This window comes from Hemicordylus capensis, chromosome 10 (genome assembly GCF_027244095.1).
Source record: "Hemicordylus capensis ecotype Gifberg chromosome 10, rHemCap1.1.pri, whole genome shotgun sequence".
Lineage (NCBI taxonomy): Eukaryota > Metazoa > Chordata > Lepidosauria > Squamata > Cordylidae > Hemicordylus > Hemicordylus capensis.
The window spans coordinates 1,319,872-1,340,351 of record NC_069666.1 but is presented as its reverse complement, the minus strand read 5'-3'; the positions used below and the strand labels follow the sequence as shown (position 1 = coordinate 1,340,351).

Here is a 20,480-nt window from a genome sequence, read left to right as displayed (position 1 = left end):
TTTGAGGCAACTGCTGGAGGCACCAGAAATCCTGCCGAACCTCATTACGAGTACAGTCGCTTTTCTTTGGAACTAAACACCTAGGTTGCAAGGAGAAAATATTGCTCATTGAGCCATTCTTGGCTGTGTCCCCCTTCCGCCCCCACGTGAATCGCCAAGCACCCAGTGGGAGAGGGGGCTTCCGCCCTCCCTCCCCCTCCCTGCCCAACACTGACACCGTGTTCTGTGCCTAACGCTGCCCTCCCCTCCTGCTCTGCCTCCGTGTGTCCCCCCCCCCCGCTCGCTTATTTATGCTGCCACAAAATAGTGACAAAATAAACTTTTTTAAAAGGTTACCAAGACACCAAAACAGTGCTCGAGTCTCCTTTTGCCTTCTGTTTGGGGTGGGGAATTGATCCTGAGCAGAAGGGGGGTAAGGGGAGGAGAGGAGTGGTCTCAAGTCTAGAAGAAGAGGGGTAGTCTTCCTGCTTCCTCACCACCCTGGGGTCGGGTGGGGTTTCTGAGAGTGCCAGCAATCCTCCTTTAAAGTCGCCTGAGCTACGAGTTACCATCACACCAGATCTATAGCATTGAAGGGCATGCCATGGTCAAGCCCCTCAGAGCTCCTCTGTTTTCTAGGCATTACTTTAAGCCGGGATTCCATCCAACTTGCCTTATTGGAGCAGACCAGAAGGTCCATCCAGGCCTGTGTTTCACTTCCAGTCAGATGATCCTGTGCAAAGCCAAGACATGAAGGAGGCAGTCTTTTGGCCTGTCCCCAGCATCTGCTACAGAGATATACTGCTTCTGTACAGAGAAGTTCCATTTAGCTATTGTGACTAATTTCAAAAGAATGCTTAGAACAAGAACAGAATGAATCAGAAATTGTCTTTTTCCTCCTCTTCCTCTCTTTTAATTATTATTTTAAACTCGTAGAACATGGTTTCTCAAACTTGGGGTTCCCAGATGACGTTGGACTACAACTCCCATCATCTGCTGCCACGATGACCAAAGAGCATTGTGGCAGAGGATGATGGGAGCTGTAGTCCGACATCATCTGGGGACCCAAGTTTAAGAACCTCTGTCTTAGAAAGTCAGCAGTGGATTCCCACGTGGCCCATTTTACTCCAATAAGCCACAGGAAAAAAATTGTATAAAAAGGTTTATTGAAATTCATCAATGACAAACAAGACACAAAACTCAAAAGTTTGGCTCTGGGTGAAGGGGGAGAAGAGAAAAGGTTGCAATTTTTCCCCCTTTTGTTTTTTTTATACACAGATGAGATACTGGCTAGGAAATACAAGTTACTTCTACCGCTATTTTTAAAGAGGGGTACGAAATTAAAACTGTACATTCAACTAGGTACTTTGCAGTCAAATTTACTGACTCCCCAAATAGGTAAGAAAATACAACTTCTGTATTCGCATTCCGTGCTTGAGTGTATGAAAAGAAACCTCCCTTGGCCAGGCATGCGGCATCGCCCCCTCCTGTATTTGTTTAAAGGTTTGTAAAAATCTTCAGAGTATTATAGAGCACAAGTGGAAACAGACTCTTGTCACTTAAAATATCAAGGAGGTGTTAATATATTTATATATATAATATTTTACAGACCAAAATAGTACACACCTTAGTTAAAAGGGTTCAAACATTTCCTTTTTTTATTATTACAACTGTCAAATTCATTTCACCAGTTAACTCAGGAAATTAGGAACACTTTTTATATATATTTATAGATATTTCAGTGACTGCCGTTTACAGAGAACCTTTCTGTATACCCTACATAAAAAGCAAGAGCACGCTCCGACAGGGAAAGGGGCTGCGCAAAGGAACTGCCATGCTCTTGCACAACCCCTGTTCAAGGAGAACTTCCCTGGTGGGATTGTGCCCTAAACCAGTATAAAGGAAGAGAAGAGCGAGGGAAGGATTAAGAAAAGTGAGGGGAACTCACAAGCGAAGATTTGCAAAATCACTCCCACTAACCAAACAGGAAAATCATAAAGGGGTGAGTGAGGGAATCACGTCATTTGGTCACTATTTACAAACAGCAAAATAAAGTGTTACCTCTAAGAAGTGTGTGTGTGTGGGGGGGGGGGGTTTCTGGAAACGGCAGTCATTCACAAACAGGCAACAAAGAAAACACTTTATCAAGATGCTGTCTGCACCCCCGCACTGCTGTGGCCGGAATGCTTTCACTGCAGATTTTGCTGCATCCAGAAGAGAAGGGAAAAATATATTTATATGTACTTACAATATGCTCAGACACTGGCAAATGCCATCAATTCTAAGGACCCAGGAGATCTCACCACCATCTCAATTTAGACCAACTTTGCATCGCCATGTGGAAGTCTTCTTGTTCATCCTTTTCTTTTTATTTAAAAAACAAAAACTAAAAGAACAACAACCAAAAAACCCAAAAGATGTCCAAAATTATCCACTCCAGGAATAAAGAAAAAAATTCACCACTTCCTTTATACTTGCTATTGCATTTTAACAGGAACTAGTAATGGACACAAAAGAAAATTCTTCAGAGGATGGGGGGGGAAGGGGAGTGGCAGTTTAAAAAAAAGTTATTTTGTTTCCCTCACCCACCCAATTATGCATTTCCCTCTCAATCCCACAGCAACGTTACACTCCAGGGAGGGGGGGAAGTCCAAGAGGGGGGGTTGAAATACAGGGTAGAAACAGTCAAATCACAATAGGAAATTTGTTTTTTTCTCTTTCCAAAATAGGTTATTTTAATCGTCTTCATCTCCTTCGTCATCCGCCTCTCGTTTCCTCTTCTGCCCCCTTTCTTCCTCTGCAAAAGGAATTACAAGCCAGGTTAGGGTCTGTCTTGGTGCCTCCCTGAGCTAGAGACAGATCACACTTTGCCCTCAGCTGGGCCGCTGTGTGTGTGTGTGTGTGTGTGTGTGTGTGTGTGTGTGTGTGTGTGAAATAACTTGTTATACAGAAGGTGGAACTTTGGGGTGTGCCGCTTGTCCATCACCTGCGTTGATAGGATGGAAAGTTCTCCTTTCCAAGCAACTATTCAAGAGTGAAGGACCTCAAGTCCTGCACCAAACCTAGGAATGCAAGCCCAGATCAACAGCCAGTTCTGCATGGGTGGTGGGGTGAGGAGGGGAAAGCGCCCAAGGGTGGGGAGCCAGCCTCCTCTCCCAGTCTCACTTAGCAGACTGCCAGGCACCCCATAGCTGCCTTCACCAGCAGCCTCAACCCACTCTCTTGCCTCTGCTTTGGGAACTGAGAGGCCAGTCAGGGAGGCAGTCCTCAGATGTGCCCCAGGAAACAAAAAGGGGTTGATCCTAAGGGTCAAGTTCACTTGAAACACATAAGGACTTTTTTTGCTCCTTTTCCACATGAAGTGGTGAGCTGCAGAAATAATGTTCGCCTAAGATAATGTAAAAAAAATACAATCTAAACAGCAGCAAGAAGCCCATAACAAGAGAGCCCTCAAGAGAGAGAGGGGCAGCCACAATGAACCATCAGACTGAAGCCAAAAATCAGTTTAGGTATGTAAGAAATAAATATTACAAGGTTTCTATTCTAGGCTGGCTGGAGCTCAAACAGGAATATGGGGCTGTGGAGTCAGTTTGTGGCGCCCCCCACCCCCCGCCAACACCTTCCTCTTTTAATTCTGCACTTACCCGCTACGGCTACTGCCGCTTCTTCGTCCTCCTCTTCATCATCTACTTCGCCATCATTATAACCTTCTTCATCTTCCTAGGGAAGACCAGGAGGGAGGAAGAAGAAAGAGTGGAAATGGTGGGCTTTATTCTTTTAGGGAAGTGATTAAGGAACTCAAATTTGAAAGAGGGTGTGGGGTGAAAGGAATCCTCCGAGAACCATCAAAGCAACAGCCAGCCTCACCCTCCAAAACAAGAGAGTCTTTGCTGTTCTGTTTTCTCCTCCCAGTTTGCAAGACGCTTACCTCTTCTTCACCGCTCACATCCTCCTCTTCTCCTTCTTCCTCCTCATCTTCATCCTCCTCATCTTCCACTACCTGAGCGTCTTCGTCGAATTCCTCTTCTACAAAAAAGAAAGGGTCAGTTTGCTGCAGCCTGATGCAAGGACTTGGTGGGCCCAATCCTGCCCTCTTGTGGCAAGAGGTGGCACCACACAGGGAAGCGGGCAGGTGGCGGGGGGGGGGGGCCCTGCTTGTTCAAGGTGCTGAGGTTGGCTGTCATGCCTTCCTTGGGTTTCCACATTTCTCTCTCTCTCTCTCACTCACTGGTATAGCTCGTCTGCATTTTAAGCTGCAGCCTGAGGTTTTCCTCATATAGACGACATATGATGGTGGGTGGTGGGCAGCCTGCTTAATTTCTGCATCGCAGGCTACTGCTGCAGCTGTAAGGTGCAGAAGTAGGGTCAGAAAAAGAAAAACCAGGTGGCCACCCCGAGCCTTCTTGGTGGCAAGAGTTGAGTCCAACTTGCAGGGTCCTCTGTACACCCATTTCCTCAAGTCAATAGACCAACTGCTTCCCATTGCAAACATTAAGTAAATCAATCAGGGCTCTAAAAAGATCACTAGACTACCATAATAGGAGCCATGAGAACAAGGCTCAGGCACCAAACTAGTTTCCAATACTAGAATGTCTGTACCAACAATCAGAAGACGGTTCCTCTAAGCACAAGCAGAGCACCTTTCCCATCTAGTCACCCCCACTCCTGGCATCTAGGACTAAGGGGCTTCCAGGCAAGCCTGAGTGACACCATTTCTCCGAAGCTATCACCTGAAGCATTTCACTATTAAGGTCAAGCATAATATCAATCCAGCTGGAAGTTCTACCATAGAAACAGCCCAAAGCTACTCGTTTATGTGCTTGGGAATTCCCAGTGACAAGCCAAATCTAAGGGACAAAGTGATATACCATCTTCGTCGTCCTCGTCATCATCGAGGCCTTCCACATAACCCTCTGCATCTGAATCCGGAGCCTCTTTGTCAGCCCGGTCGTAGCCATCCAGGTATGTGAGTTGCGGAAGAAGTTTGAAGACATTGTCTCTGTAGTCGTTCAAGTTGGTTACCTCACAATTGAAAAGGTCTAAACTCTTCAGGTTTTCTAACTTTTCCTGAAAGACAAATGAGGGGATCCAAGCCCCGACCACACACACATCAGAGTCAAATCTCAGCAAAAACAGTTTTACCAGATTTGCTATTAAAAGAAAAGCAAAGACGCTCTACGAAAGGAGAAAACCTAAATCACCACAGATGTTGGAGTTTTGGATGGAGCACTAGGCAACTTTGTAAGAAATTAGTTCCATGCTCCAAGGATGAGAGGTGGACAGACAGACAAAGAAATCAGTCATGTTTCTTAGGCTGGGAATTCTAAGCTCAACACCAAGGAAGCATTTCCCCGACTGGTTTCTGGCCATATGCAATATTATTGTTGTTGTTGTTGTTTACACAGTCAGACAGGTGTTATTGACTGGTTTGTTTTATCCAGACATCGAGTCCTTCCCAAGGACCTGGGATGGCTGAATTTTATTATCAGTGTTGTTGCTATTATTATTATTATTATTATTAATTCAATTTCTACACCGCCCTTCCAAAAATGGCTCAGGGCGGTTTATACAGAGAAAAAATAAATAAGATGGATCCCTGTCCCCAAAGGGCTCACAGTCTAAAGACAGACGCCAGCAGCAGCCACTGGAGGGATGCTGTGCTGGGGGTGGAGAGGGCCAGTTGCTCTCTCCCTGCTAAATAAAGAGAATCACCATGTTAAAAGGTGCCTCTTGGCCAAGTTATCAGGGGTTAACTGGAATATCCCTTCAGCTCATGTCCCACCAGGGTTCAACAGCAAATGAGGCCCAACAGAGAGTGTGAGGAGGGTCTGGGGGAGCTGTCAGGTCCAAGAACCAGTGTGTGGGGGTGTGTGTGTTCCAGCTATTTTTGTGGAAGCTCAAAATATCTCGGGTCAAGATGAGCCTCACCCTAATCATAGAAACTACAGTAGGGGTGGGAAGATGCAGCTGTCAAAAGTTTTTCTCATATGGTTCTTGGGAAACTTTACATACATACACTTACCAGAGGTTCTATTGTACTGAGATCTTTTATTTTGTTGCCACTTAGATTTAGATGTGTGAGGTTCGGACACTTTCCTGCCAGGACTTCCAGTCCCCCTGAGATTCTGTTGTCACTTAACTCAAGCTGAAGGGAAGACATGTTGAGCCATTTGTAAAAAAAATATTATTTCAAATATATATCACACACATTACAAGGAAGTCCTATTGTATTAGAATATATGTCATACAATTAATATGTACAAATAAATCAAGTTCCAACTTTAAACTTTAAATCTTTTGTCATAAGGAAACCTAAAGACAGACAGATCCTCTGATATGAAGTCTAAATTTGACATTTATGGTTGCACACACACACAAACACACACGCGCGCGACAGGGAATCCAATTACCTTCTTAAGTTTGTTTAGCTTTGGTAAGTTTGCAACTGAGGTGAGGCCTACATTGATTGTACTTAAGAATTCCAGCTCTTCAAATTCATCTGTGAGGCCTTCTATTTTGCCTTCATTTGACCTACAGTTGTCAAGAACAAGTTCTTTAACCTGGATGTAAAAATCAAATGAAAGGGGGTTAAATGTTAAATCATCATAAAGTTGCAACCATTGTGTGCAGTCAGCACACAAGCGGTTTTATGCTAGTAAATTGCAACAGACAGTTCCAGAATCATTGATCTTGCTTTATCCTAAATTGTTGCTAGGAAAAGGATTTTGTTGGCAGTCCAAACTGCATCGAATGAGTTCATTTTTCACAGCTTTCCCAGAGCCCACAGAAACCTTGGCCCCTTGGCACCATTCTTTGATTTATTTAATTTATATCTCACACTAGTCCACGGCTCAGAGTGGCTTGTGACTTTTTTCTAAATGTTAATATCCTGCCCCCAAGGGACTTGCAATTTTAAACGTTGGTGTTTTGGGGGAATAAAAGAGGTCAAATGAAATCAAAACGACACTGTAAACATCAAGTCCATTACAAGGAGTTGTTCAGTCCCACGTGTGGGGATTCTCGAACTCTATTCAGGAAATAAATACGTGTTAACAGACAGGTCCTAGAATGCGCCTTCTTCAGCAGCAACAGCAATACTATGAATACTGCTATGGATATTTTTATATTGTTCTTCAACAGATGTTCTCAAAGAGGCTACATATATACACAATAAATAAGATGGTTCCCTGTTCCCAAGGGGCTCACAACCTAAAAAAACACAAAAACATACAGTAGATATCAGCAACCACCATGGGGAGGAAGCTGTGCTAGGGCTGTTTCATGGCCTCCCCCACGAAACAGAAGGAAACTGCCACTTTAAAAGGTGCCTCTTTTTAGTAACAACTGCCAATGGCTATCACTGAAAAAGCAGACCATTCACTACTGATGTAGGCCATGGATTTAAAAAACAAAAAGTGAAGCTACGCACATACAGAAACTCAGTCAGCCAATGATGTTGTGAGGAGAGTGTTGAATCTGGGCTGAAAAGACCAGGATTCAGATCTTGACTCAGCCACAAAGTGGATGACCTCGGGTCATCAGCCTAACCTACCCCATAGAGTTGTAGGGAAGATAAAATGGGCTAATCCCCATGTAATCTGCCCTGAATTTCTAATGTAGGCCTTAAAGCAAGGATGGGGGAGCCTCCAGAACTAACCCCATGGGCCAAGGCCTTGAATTTGTCCATTTGGGGCAGTCCAGGCTACACCGCTTGGCAGCAGCTCTGCAAAATTTCTGACAGAGGTCTCCACCAGCTTTGCATGGCCATGGTGCTAGGGACTGAACCCAGGGCTTTCTGCACCACTTTTCTGATCTTCAGGGTGCTCGCTGATCTCATTAGTTGCTTCTCCTTTTTACCTCAGGCTAGTCCTTCTGGATGACCCTGTTCCACGAGGCACTTCCTGGTCACGCTCAAGCTACGCAAGGCTTCCATTATTTTAAGAGCATGGAGTTGAGCTATAATTGGTGCCTAAGAGGTTACTTTTGAACCCCTCCTGTTCACTTTCATGGAACTGCGTTGCTGGGTGAGTAGGGTAATTACACAGTGCCAGGTAGGTTACATGGACGCAATAAAGATGAGCATGTTGGTTAAAACACACACACACACACACACACACACACACACACACACACCCCAGAAACAGTACAGTCACACAAAAAGGTGGAGTGGGGATCAAGCCTGCCCATCTCGCCAATGTCCTCAATCAGCAATGGCTAGAACACTGATGTGCACAGAACTGAAACATCCCAAAGGTCTCCAAATGGAGATGATTAGGCCAACTGCTTTTTCAAAAAACTAAGAAAAGCATGCAGATCAAGGTCTTCACCAAGAAACATGGTATTTCAAGGAGCCAGAGGTTGCAGGTCAGGTGGCTGAGTTGACAATAAAAATGGAAGGCAGGCAGGCAGGAAACAGAAGAACAAGAAGGGAGAAGCCTGCAGGGGGCAGTTTATTCCCAGTGCCTTCTCCACCTCTTGAGGTCCCCTCCCCTTTCTTTCTTGCATCCAGGAACCAATGCAGGGTTCATTAACTAAAAAAATAGCCACCGACACTGGAACAAGGCAGGCCTGGTGGCCGTCACTGCCTATGCTTGGACCCCAGTGGGGCTCCCATCTTGGGCTTGCATGGAAGCCTGTGTCCTGGGAGTTTATGCCACTGAGGATTTCACCAGCAGTGTATCAGTCCCCACTTGGCCCTTTCTAACTAGCAACAACAAGCGGCCTTCCACTTCCTGCTCTGAAGTCGGCCCTTTGTTATCTCCTTCCAAAGGAGGAGGGTCCCCAGTTGGCCTTTTCAGCTGCAAAGCCCTCCTCTCTCTTCGGCTTCAAAAACTGCCTGTGCAGCATTACGTCTGCAGGTCCCCCAGCACGGCTTACCTGGCCAGCAGTATGGAATCCATCTGAGAGAGAGAAGAAAAGACACCAAGCTCCACATCTAGGCAGAACAGGGTTCTCCTTTCAGAGCACAGAAAGAGCCCCTCCCATCAGTGGAGGCAGGCAGAGCCCTTGGGGGCCAGATGGCTGGAGAACTGCATTAAGCAAAGCCAGCACCTCCTTGCTGTCTCAGCAAAAGGAAGGTTATTGGAGAGAAACTGAACAGCATGGAGGCGGCAAAGGACGGAACTCCATGCGAAGGGGCAGAAGCGCATCCCTGCACACCTGGCATTGCCAGCGACTCTCCTGCCCAGCTAGGGCGAGGAGCAACTGCAACCTGCCTTGCATAATGCCCCGTTTCTGATCCTTCAACCAGAGATGGGAGGGCCTGGCAGAACCCAAAGTGCAGCCTGGAGTGCAGAAGGCCTTGCTCTGTGGAGCAGGCCACAGGCCCACTGCACTGATGCCAGGCCACCTCACAGCCAGAGGCCCCGAGGTTTCGGGTCCAGACCTTAGAAGGCACACAAAGTGGAAGATTCTCAAGTCCATGCAACCCAAAAGTTGCTTATTATGCCAACACAAGATCTTCCAGAACTGTTGTGCACCTCAGAACTCAGGAGTTTGAGCAAATCCAGGCTCCTTGGAGGAAGAGCGGGATATAAAATGTAGAACAACAAATGATAATAAATCTCTCAATCTGGTCATTTCAACAGCCCCCACCAATTGCAGTGGAAGAGAAACACAGAGGAATGGCTGAGCAGACAGAAGCTCTCACTGGAGTATATTCTAGAAGCAAAGCAGTCGCCCATCTTCTGCAACAACATGCATCTTTTTATGTGTGCACATCAGAAGTTGGCTTGTTGTGGCATAGCCGTTCACAGGCAAAAAAAAATGGCTACTTCCACGCTTCTGCTGAAGTTGTCATAAACTAGGAGAGCCTCCTTGGATGCCAGCAGTGTTTGACAGGCAGACAAGAAGCCAGTTTTGTCTTATCTGGAAGGCATTTCCTAAAGAGACGCTTAGACTCAGTGAGATCATGACACACTGATAATCTCCCCCTTTGGTGGACTACAAATACCAGGCTAGACACAACTTCCACCTACCACAACACCCTCAGAACTTAGCCTCTTCCTCTTCTGCTTTGTCAGGAATAGGCCCCAAGGATCACTGTTCCCTTTGACTACACACTTCACTGTCTAATATTACCCCCGCCACAAGCAGAATCAGGCTTTTTGTCATTTTCCAAGGTGACAGATTTGCATATGCGCACAGCATCTCACGTGCAATTTACTCACCACTGCTGAAGAAGAGTGTACTGTGGACACTGTGGTCCTTCTGTACCTCCTCCACGTCAAGGGCGAGTGAGCCACGATTAGGCCAAGAACATATGAAGCCCTCCTCCAAGCTCTGGCGCTATCAAACATGCAGCATTCACTCACAGTTACACTGCTTTGTGGCTGCTGAAGTCCATAGCTCATAAGACATGAGGACTCGAGAGAAATATGGCAGGCTATCTGGAGATTCTGTAGAAACCTGGGTGTGTAGACTTATTCGTGGAACTAGTCCATTGGGCTTGGCCCACATCTAAGCAAAACAAAACCAGGGAACAAATCTTGGGGTGGCCACCTCTTTCTCCACAAGACTCCAGGCAAGAAGCTGTGGCTCTTTCTGCAGCCATCTTGGAACCCTCCACTCCCACCGGGAGACCGGAGAGCTGGAACTGCTCAGATATTCATGTTTCCAAGCCACCTTCTGAGGGGCTGGCTTTGCAAAAGACAACAACAATCCAGTGTGTCCACTGTTCTTCCCATTCACCCCAGAGTGAGGTAAGATATCAAGGTCTACGACTGGCCTGGGACTTGAGCCCAAAGATCTGGATGCCATTTCTTTTCAGAACCAAGGGCACTCACAAGCTTCACTAATGGCACTAGAATGAAATGCTGCTTTTGAAAGCAAGAAGGCAAGTCTCAGAAAGAAGTCTCTGAATCAATTGAATACTGCTAAAACTAATTTGCAAGTTAGAAATTGACCGAAGACTGTATTCTTTCATGAAGTTTACTAACCAGTGGCCCATGAGCCACTTGAGGAGGAACAGGGCCTAAGTCAGGGCTTAACAAATCCCAGGAAACAGGAAACCATGGCGCCTAGAAACAGAACGGTGGCACCTAAACTAAGCTATTGAGAAGTAGAGTTATTGAATACAATCTGTATTCGGCCTAGGCAGTCCAGCTTCTCTTCTAAATCTGATATTTGGAAAGGAGCTAAAGAGAAGCCCATTTACACACACACACAACCTCCACAATGCCCATCACCAAGTCCAGTAATTTTGTGGAAACTGTCTGGCTCCTAAAGGGAAAGAAAAACGGTCACATCCGGTGCTGAATAACCCCAGCCTCCTGATCTAATGAATAAGGGGGCACCTGGGTGTTGTGGAGGATCACTAGTGTAATGGGCCCTTCTCTCATTGGCTATGTCAATTTGGGGGTGGGGTGGGGGGATTGGCTGGCTTTGTGTCCCTGCCATCTGTTTTAGGGGTACTCAGTGCCCTATCTTGGAAATAACAGAACTTTCTCTTAAAAAACAATAACATGATGATGATGCAGCTAACCCTATAAGGGAGATCCTTTAAACTTGCCATGGGGGCCTTCAACTGGTACAAAAGGTTTTGAATAAAACGAGTTTTATCTTCTAGCTCCACAAATGGCACCCATGCCCCATTCTCTTAAATTCAGTCTGAGTGACTGGCCAAGACGTGTCATTTGCAAGAACCCTCCCTTCAGCTTATGGCGGGTGGGGTGGGAGCGGGGGCAGGCTCCCATAACACCCTGAGCTTCAGAAATGCTCAAAGCTCCTCTAGAATGCAGGGTGAGGTCAAGGGCAATCCTCTGCCCCAGAGGGCTAGTCACGGTGAGTGAATCTGTGCACCCCTGGTTTTAGGTGCCCCGGAGTAAGTAGGTTAGTGACACAAGTTCAACCCCCACCCCCACCCCCCCGACATCTAGTCCTCAATTCAGCTGCACTACCACCACACCTGTTAGCTGATGTCTCTTGTAAAGCCACAGGAATACAAGATCTAAGCGCTCAGAAGTAACCAGCTCTGTTACAGTGTAATAAAGCAGCTTTGCACATAAAAGAGGGAACAGTGACTGGAGAAGTCTGTGGAACATTGACTCAGGTCCACACTCTGCTAGAATTCGTCATGGAGACCACACCTGACATGCAGGATTTAAATGCACTGGGATGCTAGCAGTCCACACTGAGGCGAGCCTGTGCTTCACCTAGTTATAACTTGGGCACATCCCCCAGACTGCTTTCTTGTGCAGCAGCTTCCATTCTTTTCAGCAAGGGTTATGCAAGAGAACGTCCTGAAGCACTGCGCCTAGGATGCCACTAAACTAGCAACTGATCATTTCTGCTTGACTTATAAACCTGTGTGTTACTGCAATTCTCATAAAAGGTTACACCGCCCACCCAACAAAGTAGAATAATAAAAGACCACTCCAAATGCTTCATTCTCAGCACCAGTTTTATTGGAAATTAATCTGTCTTGTTTTGGACATATTTGCAGCCTACTTTCATGTGAAGACGAACACCTAGGAAGACATATATTTAAATGCTTGTTAAGAACCTCCTGAGTAAATGACGAACATGAGGCACTCCGGTGCAATCTAGATTTTAAGTGACATGTAACTCTACAAATAAACCATCTTCAAATGCATAGGAAAGATTAATGGAATACTTGCAATTGTTCTAATGAGGGAGCTTTTTTCTTTTTTAAAGGACAGCTGTAAATATTGTCATTTCCACTGAAAACAGCTGCATGCATCTCCACTCCAAGGAGATCCAATTGGTTTTTAAGAAGTTGCTGAATAATGCAAAGCCGCCTTGACAAAATGATGTACACAACTGAATTCTACAGTTTTAAGCTGCAGTTGTAAACTGCTGTGGAAGGGAGAAGCAGCTCTAGGGCCTGGGGATCCTTGAGATGGCAAAGTAACATTTTTAATAGGCCGGCAAGGTCAAGGCTTTCGTCACCGCCTCGCTTCGTTCATTTCTCAATGGTAATGATCGGCCATGAGGGACCAGAAGAAGATATTAGACTCAAGGGAGGCATCATCACCTCCCTTGGCCAAAGAGACTGCAGCAGGAAAGGGGCTCTCCCACCCACCCGCTTTGGGGGCTGCTGGAGAGCATCTTCCACGGCGAAATGACAGCAGCCTCTCCCGCCCCCCAGCCCTTCCTCGGTGCTGCTGCCCCTGCACGGACCGCAGGCAGGGCGCGTCTCCCATTTAAAGAGGCAGCCTCCCAGCTCCCCCCCCCCGCCCCGGCTGCACTGCATTTACGAACAGACGGAGCTTAAGCGCCATCCCTTCGGCGGAGCCCAAAGCGCACCGAGGGTCCTCCAGAATCCCGCGCGGGCCCCGCCGCCGCCTTCTTCCCCGGGGCTGCCTTTTCCAACGCGGTCCTTCCCAGGCAGGCAGGCAGGCAGGCGGCATCCTCCGCGGCCTGGCTTGTGCACGTCTAAACGGTGCGTTCTGGAGCCCCCACCCGCCTCTCCTTCCTCCCAAGTCCTCCGTGACACCAGTGACAAAATGGCAGCTCCTGGAAGCTGGCAGTCATGTTAGACTCGCACACACGGGGGCAGCGGAGGGGGGAGCGGCCCCCTTGGGCTCCAGCCCCGCCTGAGCGTCGCCTCCCTGCGAGCAAACCTTTCCTCCTCCCCGTGGTAGGAAACGGGCTGGCGGCGGGGGGGAGGCGCTGCTTCCCGTCCTCCTCTCAGCCCCGCTCCGGCCCCCCAAGATCAGCCCGCCGAGGGTAACCCAACCCCGGGCATGCATTATGCAGGGCGCGCAGAGGCCGCCGCCGCCCTGCGGGAGGCTTTCCAAGCGGGCCCCGGCCCGGCGCCTTCCAGCTGCACCCCCCGGGGCAAAGCAGACACGATGCCCCCCTCCCCTGCTGAGGCGCCTGTCCGGATTGCGACCCCAGCCCAGCCTGCTCAGTCAGGGGTCGAAGCCAAGGGGGGCTCCTCCTCCGCTGTGCCTACCCAGCCTCTCTCTCCTGTGCAAAAGATGGCGCCGTGTCCTACTTCGGAGCGAGCAAGCGAGCCGCGTGCTGCTGGGGCTGGCGCCGCCGCCAACCGGAGGGAACCAAGTTCGGGAAGATTTCGGGGTGGCGCGGGGGGGGCAGAGCAAGGGTCCCGCTCCTCCGGCGAGGCAGCTGGGCAGGAGAGGGCGGCGGCGGCGGCGCTGCCCGCGCCCGGCTGCTCTCCACCAGCGCACGCGGCGGCAGAAGCGGCGTCCGCCCAGGCGGGCACCATAGCGGGGGGGGGGGCGGGAGGAGAGGGTGCCAATCCTCTCCTCTGGGAGAAGAGGGGGCATCGCGGCGCCGGGGGGCGGGTAGCGCTGGTAGAACACAGCCCCCCCCCCTATTCTGCTGTGGCGGGTCTTTCGCCCCCTCCGCTGAAGTTTAAAGAGCGGCTTATATAAATCTGCAGGTCAGCTCGTTTTGCTGATGGAAGAAGAGGTAGGGTTGCACAGCGCCTTCCACAGGCAGGACCTGGGCGGAGGCGGGGGGGGGGGGGGTTGAATTCAAGAAAGGCATCGTGAGAAAAGCCAAGCGAGGAGGCAAGTGACAGGTCAAGGCCCCCCCCCCATCAACCCTCCGCGGTGGGATCCAACAGTGTTATGATTGAAAATGATTCAAAGCCTTACGTAACTACCCCCCGCCCCGGCTTACGAAAACGCATCTTTAGAGAGGGTGGGGTGGGGGGCCAGCTTCTCCTCCAGGAGCTTCCCCAGAGCTGGGGGGGGGCAGGAAGGATTGCACCACCGCAGTTCCGAAACCATCGCTTGCACGCAGCCCCCATTCTCCCCCTCCCCAGAAGATCAACGACCCAAGCCGGCAACCTCGACTTCTCCTTGGGTGGAGGGCGCCCGCGGGGGGGGGGTGGAATGCAACGCCTCAAGTTCTCCCCCCCCCCGGCAACATTAAGACTTCCTTCTGTGGCAAGTCCGCCCGGGGAGAAAACAACCAGAGAGCCCGGGAAATAAACAAGGCGAGCTGCTGCACCCCGGAGCTGGAGTCTCTCTGCCTCGCCCGGACAAAGTTTCGGGTTTATTTAGACGCCGAACAACATCCCGAGTCCAGACCCGAGGGAAGCCGGCAAGGGGGGGCGGCGGCGAGAGGAACCCAGCGGCCCCCTCCGCTTCCTCTCGCCACCAGTCTGTGTGCGTGTGTGTTTTGCGTGCGGTGGCTGCTGGTGGGGTGGATAGATCCCGCGGGGGGGGTGCATTTAGCAAGCAGATTTGCGACTCCCTCCCTCTAGATCGCGAGCGGCGGCCTCCAATCCAAAAGCCTTTAAAGAATGCCCCCCCCGCACACACACACCCCAAATCGCGCTTGAGCCTCTCAGCATCTGGGGAGACGGAGAAAGTGGGGAGAGAGAAAGGGCGCGTTCATGTGGACTACAAAGTTGCAAATATGGCTCCCCAGTCACCCTCGCCGGAACCGCTGCGAAGCAGCCGCCGCGAGCCATCGTGTGTGCGCGTCCCCCACCCCTCCAGCCAGCCGCTCGCGCAAGCCCCAGCCCTTCTCCTCCGCCCACCCCCCACCCCGTCGAGGACCCACTATTGACAAACTCCTCTTCGGCCCCGCAGCCGCCAGCGCCAACTCGACGACGAGGTACTGCTGCCCAGCCTTTTCGCAGCACCGCGCTCTTCCCAGGGCGACCAAGCCAGGAGAAGGGCGACTTTCCGCGGGGGAGGGGGGTGCTGGGGGGTGTTGATCATCTCTCTACCCCGCGCCGCCGCGTTCTTCCACCAGCCCTGGGTCAGACTCGAACGCGTGCGCCTTTGGGCAACCCCTACCCCCAAATGGGGGTGCACACGGAGGAGCCACGCGCAAACACACACACACACACACACACACACACACACACACACACACCTTCAAGGGCAGCAACAGCAGCAGCACCCGACGGCAGCTGGCACGGACGGCGCCCACCCCTCGGCACTGCACCCTCTCTCCATGTTTTTTGCCAGCACTCCACCAGCGCCCCCCGACCGACCGACCGACCGCCCCCCCCAGCCTCCCCCTCGATCATTCGCATCCGTATCGAAAAGCGAGGGCGCACACACACGCGAGCACCCCACCACCCATCTCTTCGCACGGGCTTACGTCGGAGGGCGTCCTATTCCGCAGCTCTAAGTGGATCCTTTTCTTCATGTCCATGTCCCTGATTCAGCAGGAGGCTCGCTCCGTCTCCCTGCGCCGCGCCGCGCCGCGCCGGGCTCCCTCTTTTGTATCGACACCAATGGAGCAAGCCAGAGACCCCCCTCCCGCCCCCCCGACCAAAGCCAGCGCGCGAGGCAAAGAGGGACTTTGAGCGCTCAACCAGCTCCGCTCGGAATCCCCCCAACACGGCCAACCAGCGCGCACACTAACACGATAGCTGCGGAGGCGGGCACTCGTGGAGGGGAAAAAAAAAAAGCGCCTCGGTGATGGACGGGCAGCCACGCCAACGGGCGCTCGAGGGGCGCGGGCGGGAGCCAATGGGAGTGGCCGGTGGCGGCGGAAGCCAATGGGAGCGCGCGGCGCAGCCGGCCAAGGGGGATAGCCCAGCTGGGAACCAGCGAGCGAAGCAGTAGTCGGGGCTGGCCGCGGAAGGCGACGGATGGAGATGGCGGAGGAGAAGGGAAAGCAGCAGCGGAGGGGTGGCTGGCTCGACCGGACGAGGCGGCCCAGACGACCTGGCGGGGGGCGCCGTCACGCGCGGGAGCTTGCCGGGAGGGGGCAGCCCAAGGGGTGGGGCGAGAGGCAGGCCTGCCAGGGGAGGGGGAAGAGATGGGGGTGGCACCCCGAGAAGGAGGGGAATAGAGGAGCCTCCATGTTGAGGGTCATTCTACCTCTGAGTAGCTGTTGCAGGGAGCAAGGGGGGAGAGGGCTCTTGCCCTGCTTGTGGGCTTCCAGAGGCCTCGGATTGGTTGCTGGACTTTGGTCTGATCCAAGAGGGCTTCTCTTCTTAAGGAGAGGGAATGAGTCACATTCGGGGGTGGGGGGGGGGCAGATCCTCCAGGCAGCTATGAGCTGTGAATGGCTCCATGGAACTTCCATGCCCAGAGGCAGCAGGAGACAGCTCCGCAGTTGCTGAGGAGCCGCAGCTGCCCTCCCTTCTGCTCTTCCAGAAGCATCTGGCTGGCCTCTCTGGAAAGAGGCAGGACTACTGACCTAGAGGGGCCTTTGGCCCTGGTGATTTGGGGTGGCTTTTTAATTGTGTATTGTTTTAATTGTACATTGAGATTATTTTAATGAAAAGTGGTATATACATTGGACAATAAATAAATAAGTACTCTGAAAAGGTTGGGGATTTTGGACTTGGTGGCTCTGCCAGACTTTAGAGAATGGCTGGATGGATGGGGCAGAAAGACAGCTTGGGACCTTGAGTTCCCTAGTTAGGCTAAAAATTGGAAGGGGAGGGGCTGCAGAGAGGCACCTTTCAAGAATAGGAAGCCTGTGTTATAATTTGAGGAGAAGCTGTGGCTATCTGAGAAACTGGGCTAAACTTGAAGCAAGGTCAGTCACTGATAGGGAGGCAGATTAGACGTTTGGATGGGAAGGAAGAGAGTGAAGAAGCTTGATATCTTCCAGGGGACAAGATTATATGACACGTTGACAGTTTTCATGAAATATTTTAACAAGATCTTAGAAAGAAGATGGGAAGCACTTTTCTTTCCATCCAGTTAGGACAAGGAGCTATACTACTAAACGACAAGACCGGTTGTGTGTGTTTAAATACGGGAGGTTTTTTGTGGGGGGAGTCTTAATTATAGGAGCAGCTTGGTAATAGAGTAAACTGTCTGGTGGTTTGTGGAAAATCTCTTTCAGAATTCTAAAATAAGAATCTGGGTAAGCACCCAGTTGGGACCATTATAAATAAGACAATCTGCATTTGATTTGGAGTTGGCAGAGAGAGGTTTCCTTTCAAGTGGTCCTCCTTTCAAGGGAAAGGTTGAAGTTCAGGGGTCAGGTAAAGTGTGCCATGAGTCGATTTTGACTCCTGGTGCCCACAGAGCCCTGTGGCTGCCTTTGGTAGAATACAGGAGGGGTTGACCATTGGCTCTTCCCACACAGTATGAGATGATGATGCCTTTCAGCATCTTCCTATATCGCTGCTGCCCGATATAGTACTAGCGGGGATTCGAACCAGCAACCTTCTGCTTGTTAGTCAAGCATTTCCCTGGGGTCAGAGGACACTGCAAAAAGGAGCACCTGCCTGGGAATGAGAGGACAGGGCACTTTGAGGTCGGAGACACTGCACAACAAGGTCTTGAAATGAGGCTGGAAGGGCTAAGCAGGATATCTGTTAGGAGTGTGAAAAATAGTGTTGGTTGTCTGAATAAGGGAGAGAGTTGTTTTGTTTTTGTGTTTCAAAAAAAAAAGATAGAACTGAATTTTGGATTTTGAGAGAATGTTTTGGACCAGATGAAGGTGAGCATGTCAGGCTTGTGTTATTTACCTTGAGACAGACTGTGGAATGGGAACAGCTGTAGAAAAAAAATCCTTTGTAGCATTTGTGTAGCGCTTTTTGAGGGTGCAAACGGCTTCCCGTGTATTATTGTTGTGGTCCTTAAAAGGTAAGTGAGTATTGTTATCCCCATATTGCAGCTGAAGCTGAGAGGGAGTGGCTTGCCTGAGACCATCCACTGGCTGCATGGCAGAGGGGAGATTTAGGCTAGGTAGGCAAGTCTGGATTTGCATCTGGATCTCTTTTCTTTACTCCCCAAGGTAGTGCAGCAGCTAAGAGACTACAGATCTCATTCATGTAACTATAATACTTGCCACTTTGCACCTAGGTAACAAAGCTAGAGAGACACTCCAGGAAGAAGGCAGCAAGGAAGCTATGTGTAGTTCATAGTGGCTGCATGTCTCTCTCCCACACCCAGATTTTTTGGTGTAAGGCCTCCTGGCATAAAAGCAGACAGTCTCTCTGTCCTTGGTTGGTCTGGAGGGGATTGCCTGTTGTTGGCACCCTTGCCTGTGAGGTATTTGGTGACAGTTCTGCTTCTTAAGCAGGGACTGGTGTCTTTCTCACTTTCTCTGCACCTCTTGTACTGTTTCCTCAAGGGGAGAAAAGATTACTTATTATACGCTAGGGTATTTATAATCAAAATGCTTGATACTTGCAAGCTCCCCTTTTTTGGAAGATTTCCAGGTCTTCAAGCAGCAGGAATTACATTGGTGCAGGAGCAGCACAGACTATACTGCTTCTGTTTAAACAGGGACATACTATCATGGTACGGCTTCTTCTACCATAGTGATGGCCTAAGCCACCTCCGAAGCTTGACATTTTGCTCCTTGTTCTCCCAGGAAGAAGCAAGAGTTGAACACGACAGTCTGGATCACAGTGCTAAGATCTGGTCTAATGGTAATAATAGGATTGACCAACTTCTTGGGTTTCATATATGGCCTGATGTTGAGTTCTTGTGGAAGGCTGGCTTTATATAACGTCTCCTTCAATACTGGCTGGATGCAAACTATGCAGGGATCCCTAATGTGACCAAATACATAGCATCCATGGTTTTTAAGTTGGTTGCACAGCACCAAGTTTTGGATTTTTAATTGACAACTTAAGTAGTTCCACCACTAATAGGCCACATCATGGTAAGGCTGTGACTTGGACTCCTGGAATCATGACACACTCCTTGGGGATGCAGACATTTACTTTGCAGACTAAGAGGTTGGGACCATGCTTCTGAGACCAGCTGACTTGCCTCCACGCACTAGGTGCAAAGTCCACTGACTCCTCCAAGGCTGGTCTAGCAGTTGCTGCTATTTCTGCATATCCTCAGTGTTTGGGAACCTGGCTCTGTCCTTTAACCTATGGAGCTATGGCGCAGCTGTGCAGTTATTGCTGTCCTGTGTCAAGTTTCAGCATGCAAAGTGCTTTGCAGTATTTGGCTGCTGGAACAAAGATTTGGACAACTATAAGCCTTGGAGGAGGGCTTGTCTGGTTTTAAAACTGTGGAAAATGTTAGTGCGAAATGAAGTACTTGCAGACCTGTAAGCATACGGCATATTTGTAGGGTGTGGAGGAGACAGCTTGCCCCCTTAATCTCACAAGATGGTCTGCAATGATTTTATAAATGCTGCTATTTTGCCTGTTTACAACCAGTGGTTTAAAATCCCCATTTCTGATAACTTTTTAAAAAGTGTCTAAAGACTTATTTTTCGCTCAAGCTTTTTAACTGGACTGTGGTTTTAAATTGTTTTTAAGGTCTTCATTTTTAATCTGTTTGATGTTGTAAAACATCCAGAGACGGAAGTCTGGGGTGGTCTGCAAGTTTGAAAAGATAGATAGATAAATAGCTTCTGTAGTAGTGTGACTGCAGTGAACTTCAGTGAGAAATGAAAATGGCTGCCTTCTCCACCGTTGCAAGGATGTCAGATATTCCAAAGGGAAGGAAAAGCTTTGTTTTAACTTTGTTTGGCACTGTCTCCTACAAAAGCACAAGTGTCTAAAAATGAAAGTGCACCTTTTCACAACTTCAAGCAGCAAGAGGATAAGTGGTGGTGGGGTGTGGGGGGAGAGAGACTAAGAGAACAGGATGAGGAATTTGTCTTGTAATGAG

At 49.6% G+C, this 20,480-nt stretch overlaps 1 protein-coding gene across 2 annotated transcripts; it reads right to left on the bottom strand.

The window, feature by feature from the left end:
- Positions 1-1,126: 1,126 nt before the first annotated feature.
- On the bottom strand, positions 1,127-16,269 carry ANP32A (acidic nuclear phosphoprotein 32 family member A). 2 transcript variants are annotated; one of them, XM_053272641.1, is made up of 7 exons: positions 16,030-16,269; positions 6,390-6,539; positions 6,002-6,124; positions 4,848-5,046; positions 3,908-4,005; positions 3,624-3,699; positions 1,127-2,776 (listed from the first exon to the last, which is right to left on the bottom strand). In XM_053272641.1, exons 1-7 carry the CDS (start codon positions 16,081-16,083, stop codon positions 2,715-2,717), a joined length of 762 nt encoding a protein of 253 aa, XP_053128616.1. In that variant the 5' UTR covers positions 16,084-16,269; the 3' UTR covers positions 1,127-2,714. The 2 variants fall into 2 exon arrangements, with proteins under 2 accessions (XP_053128616.1, XP_053128615.1); XM_053272640.1 differs by lacking the exon at positions 16,030-16,269 and adding an exon at positions 13,898-14,185.
- Positions 16,270-20,480: the final 4,211 nt, after the last annotated feature.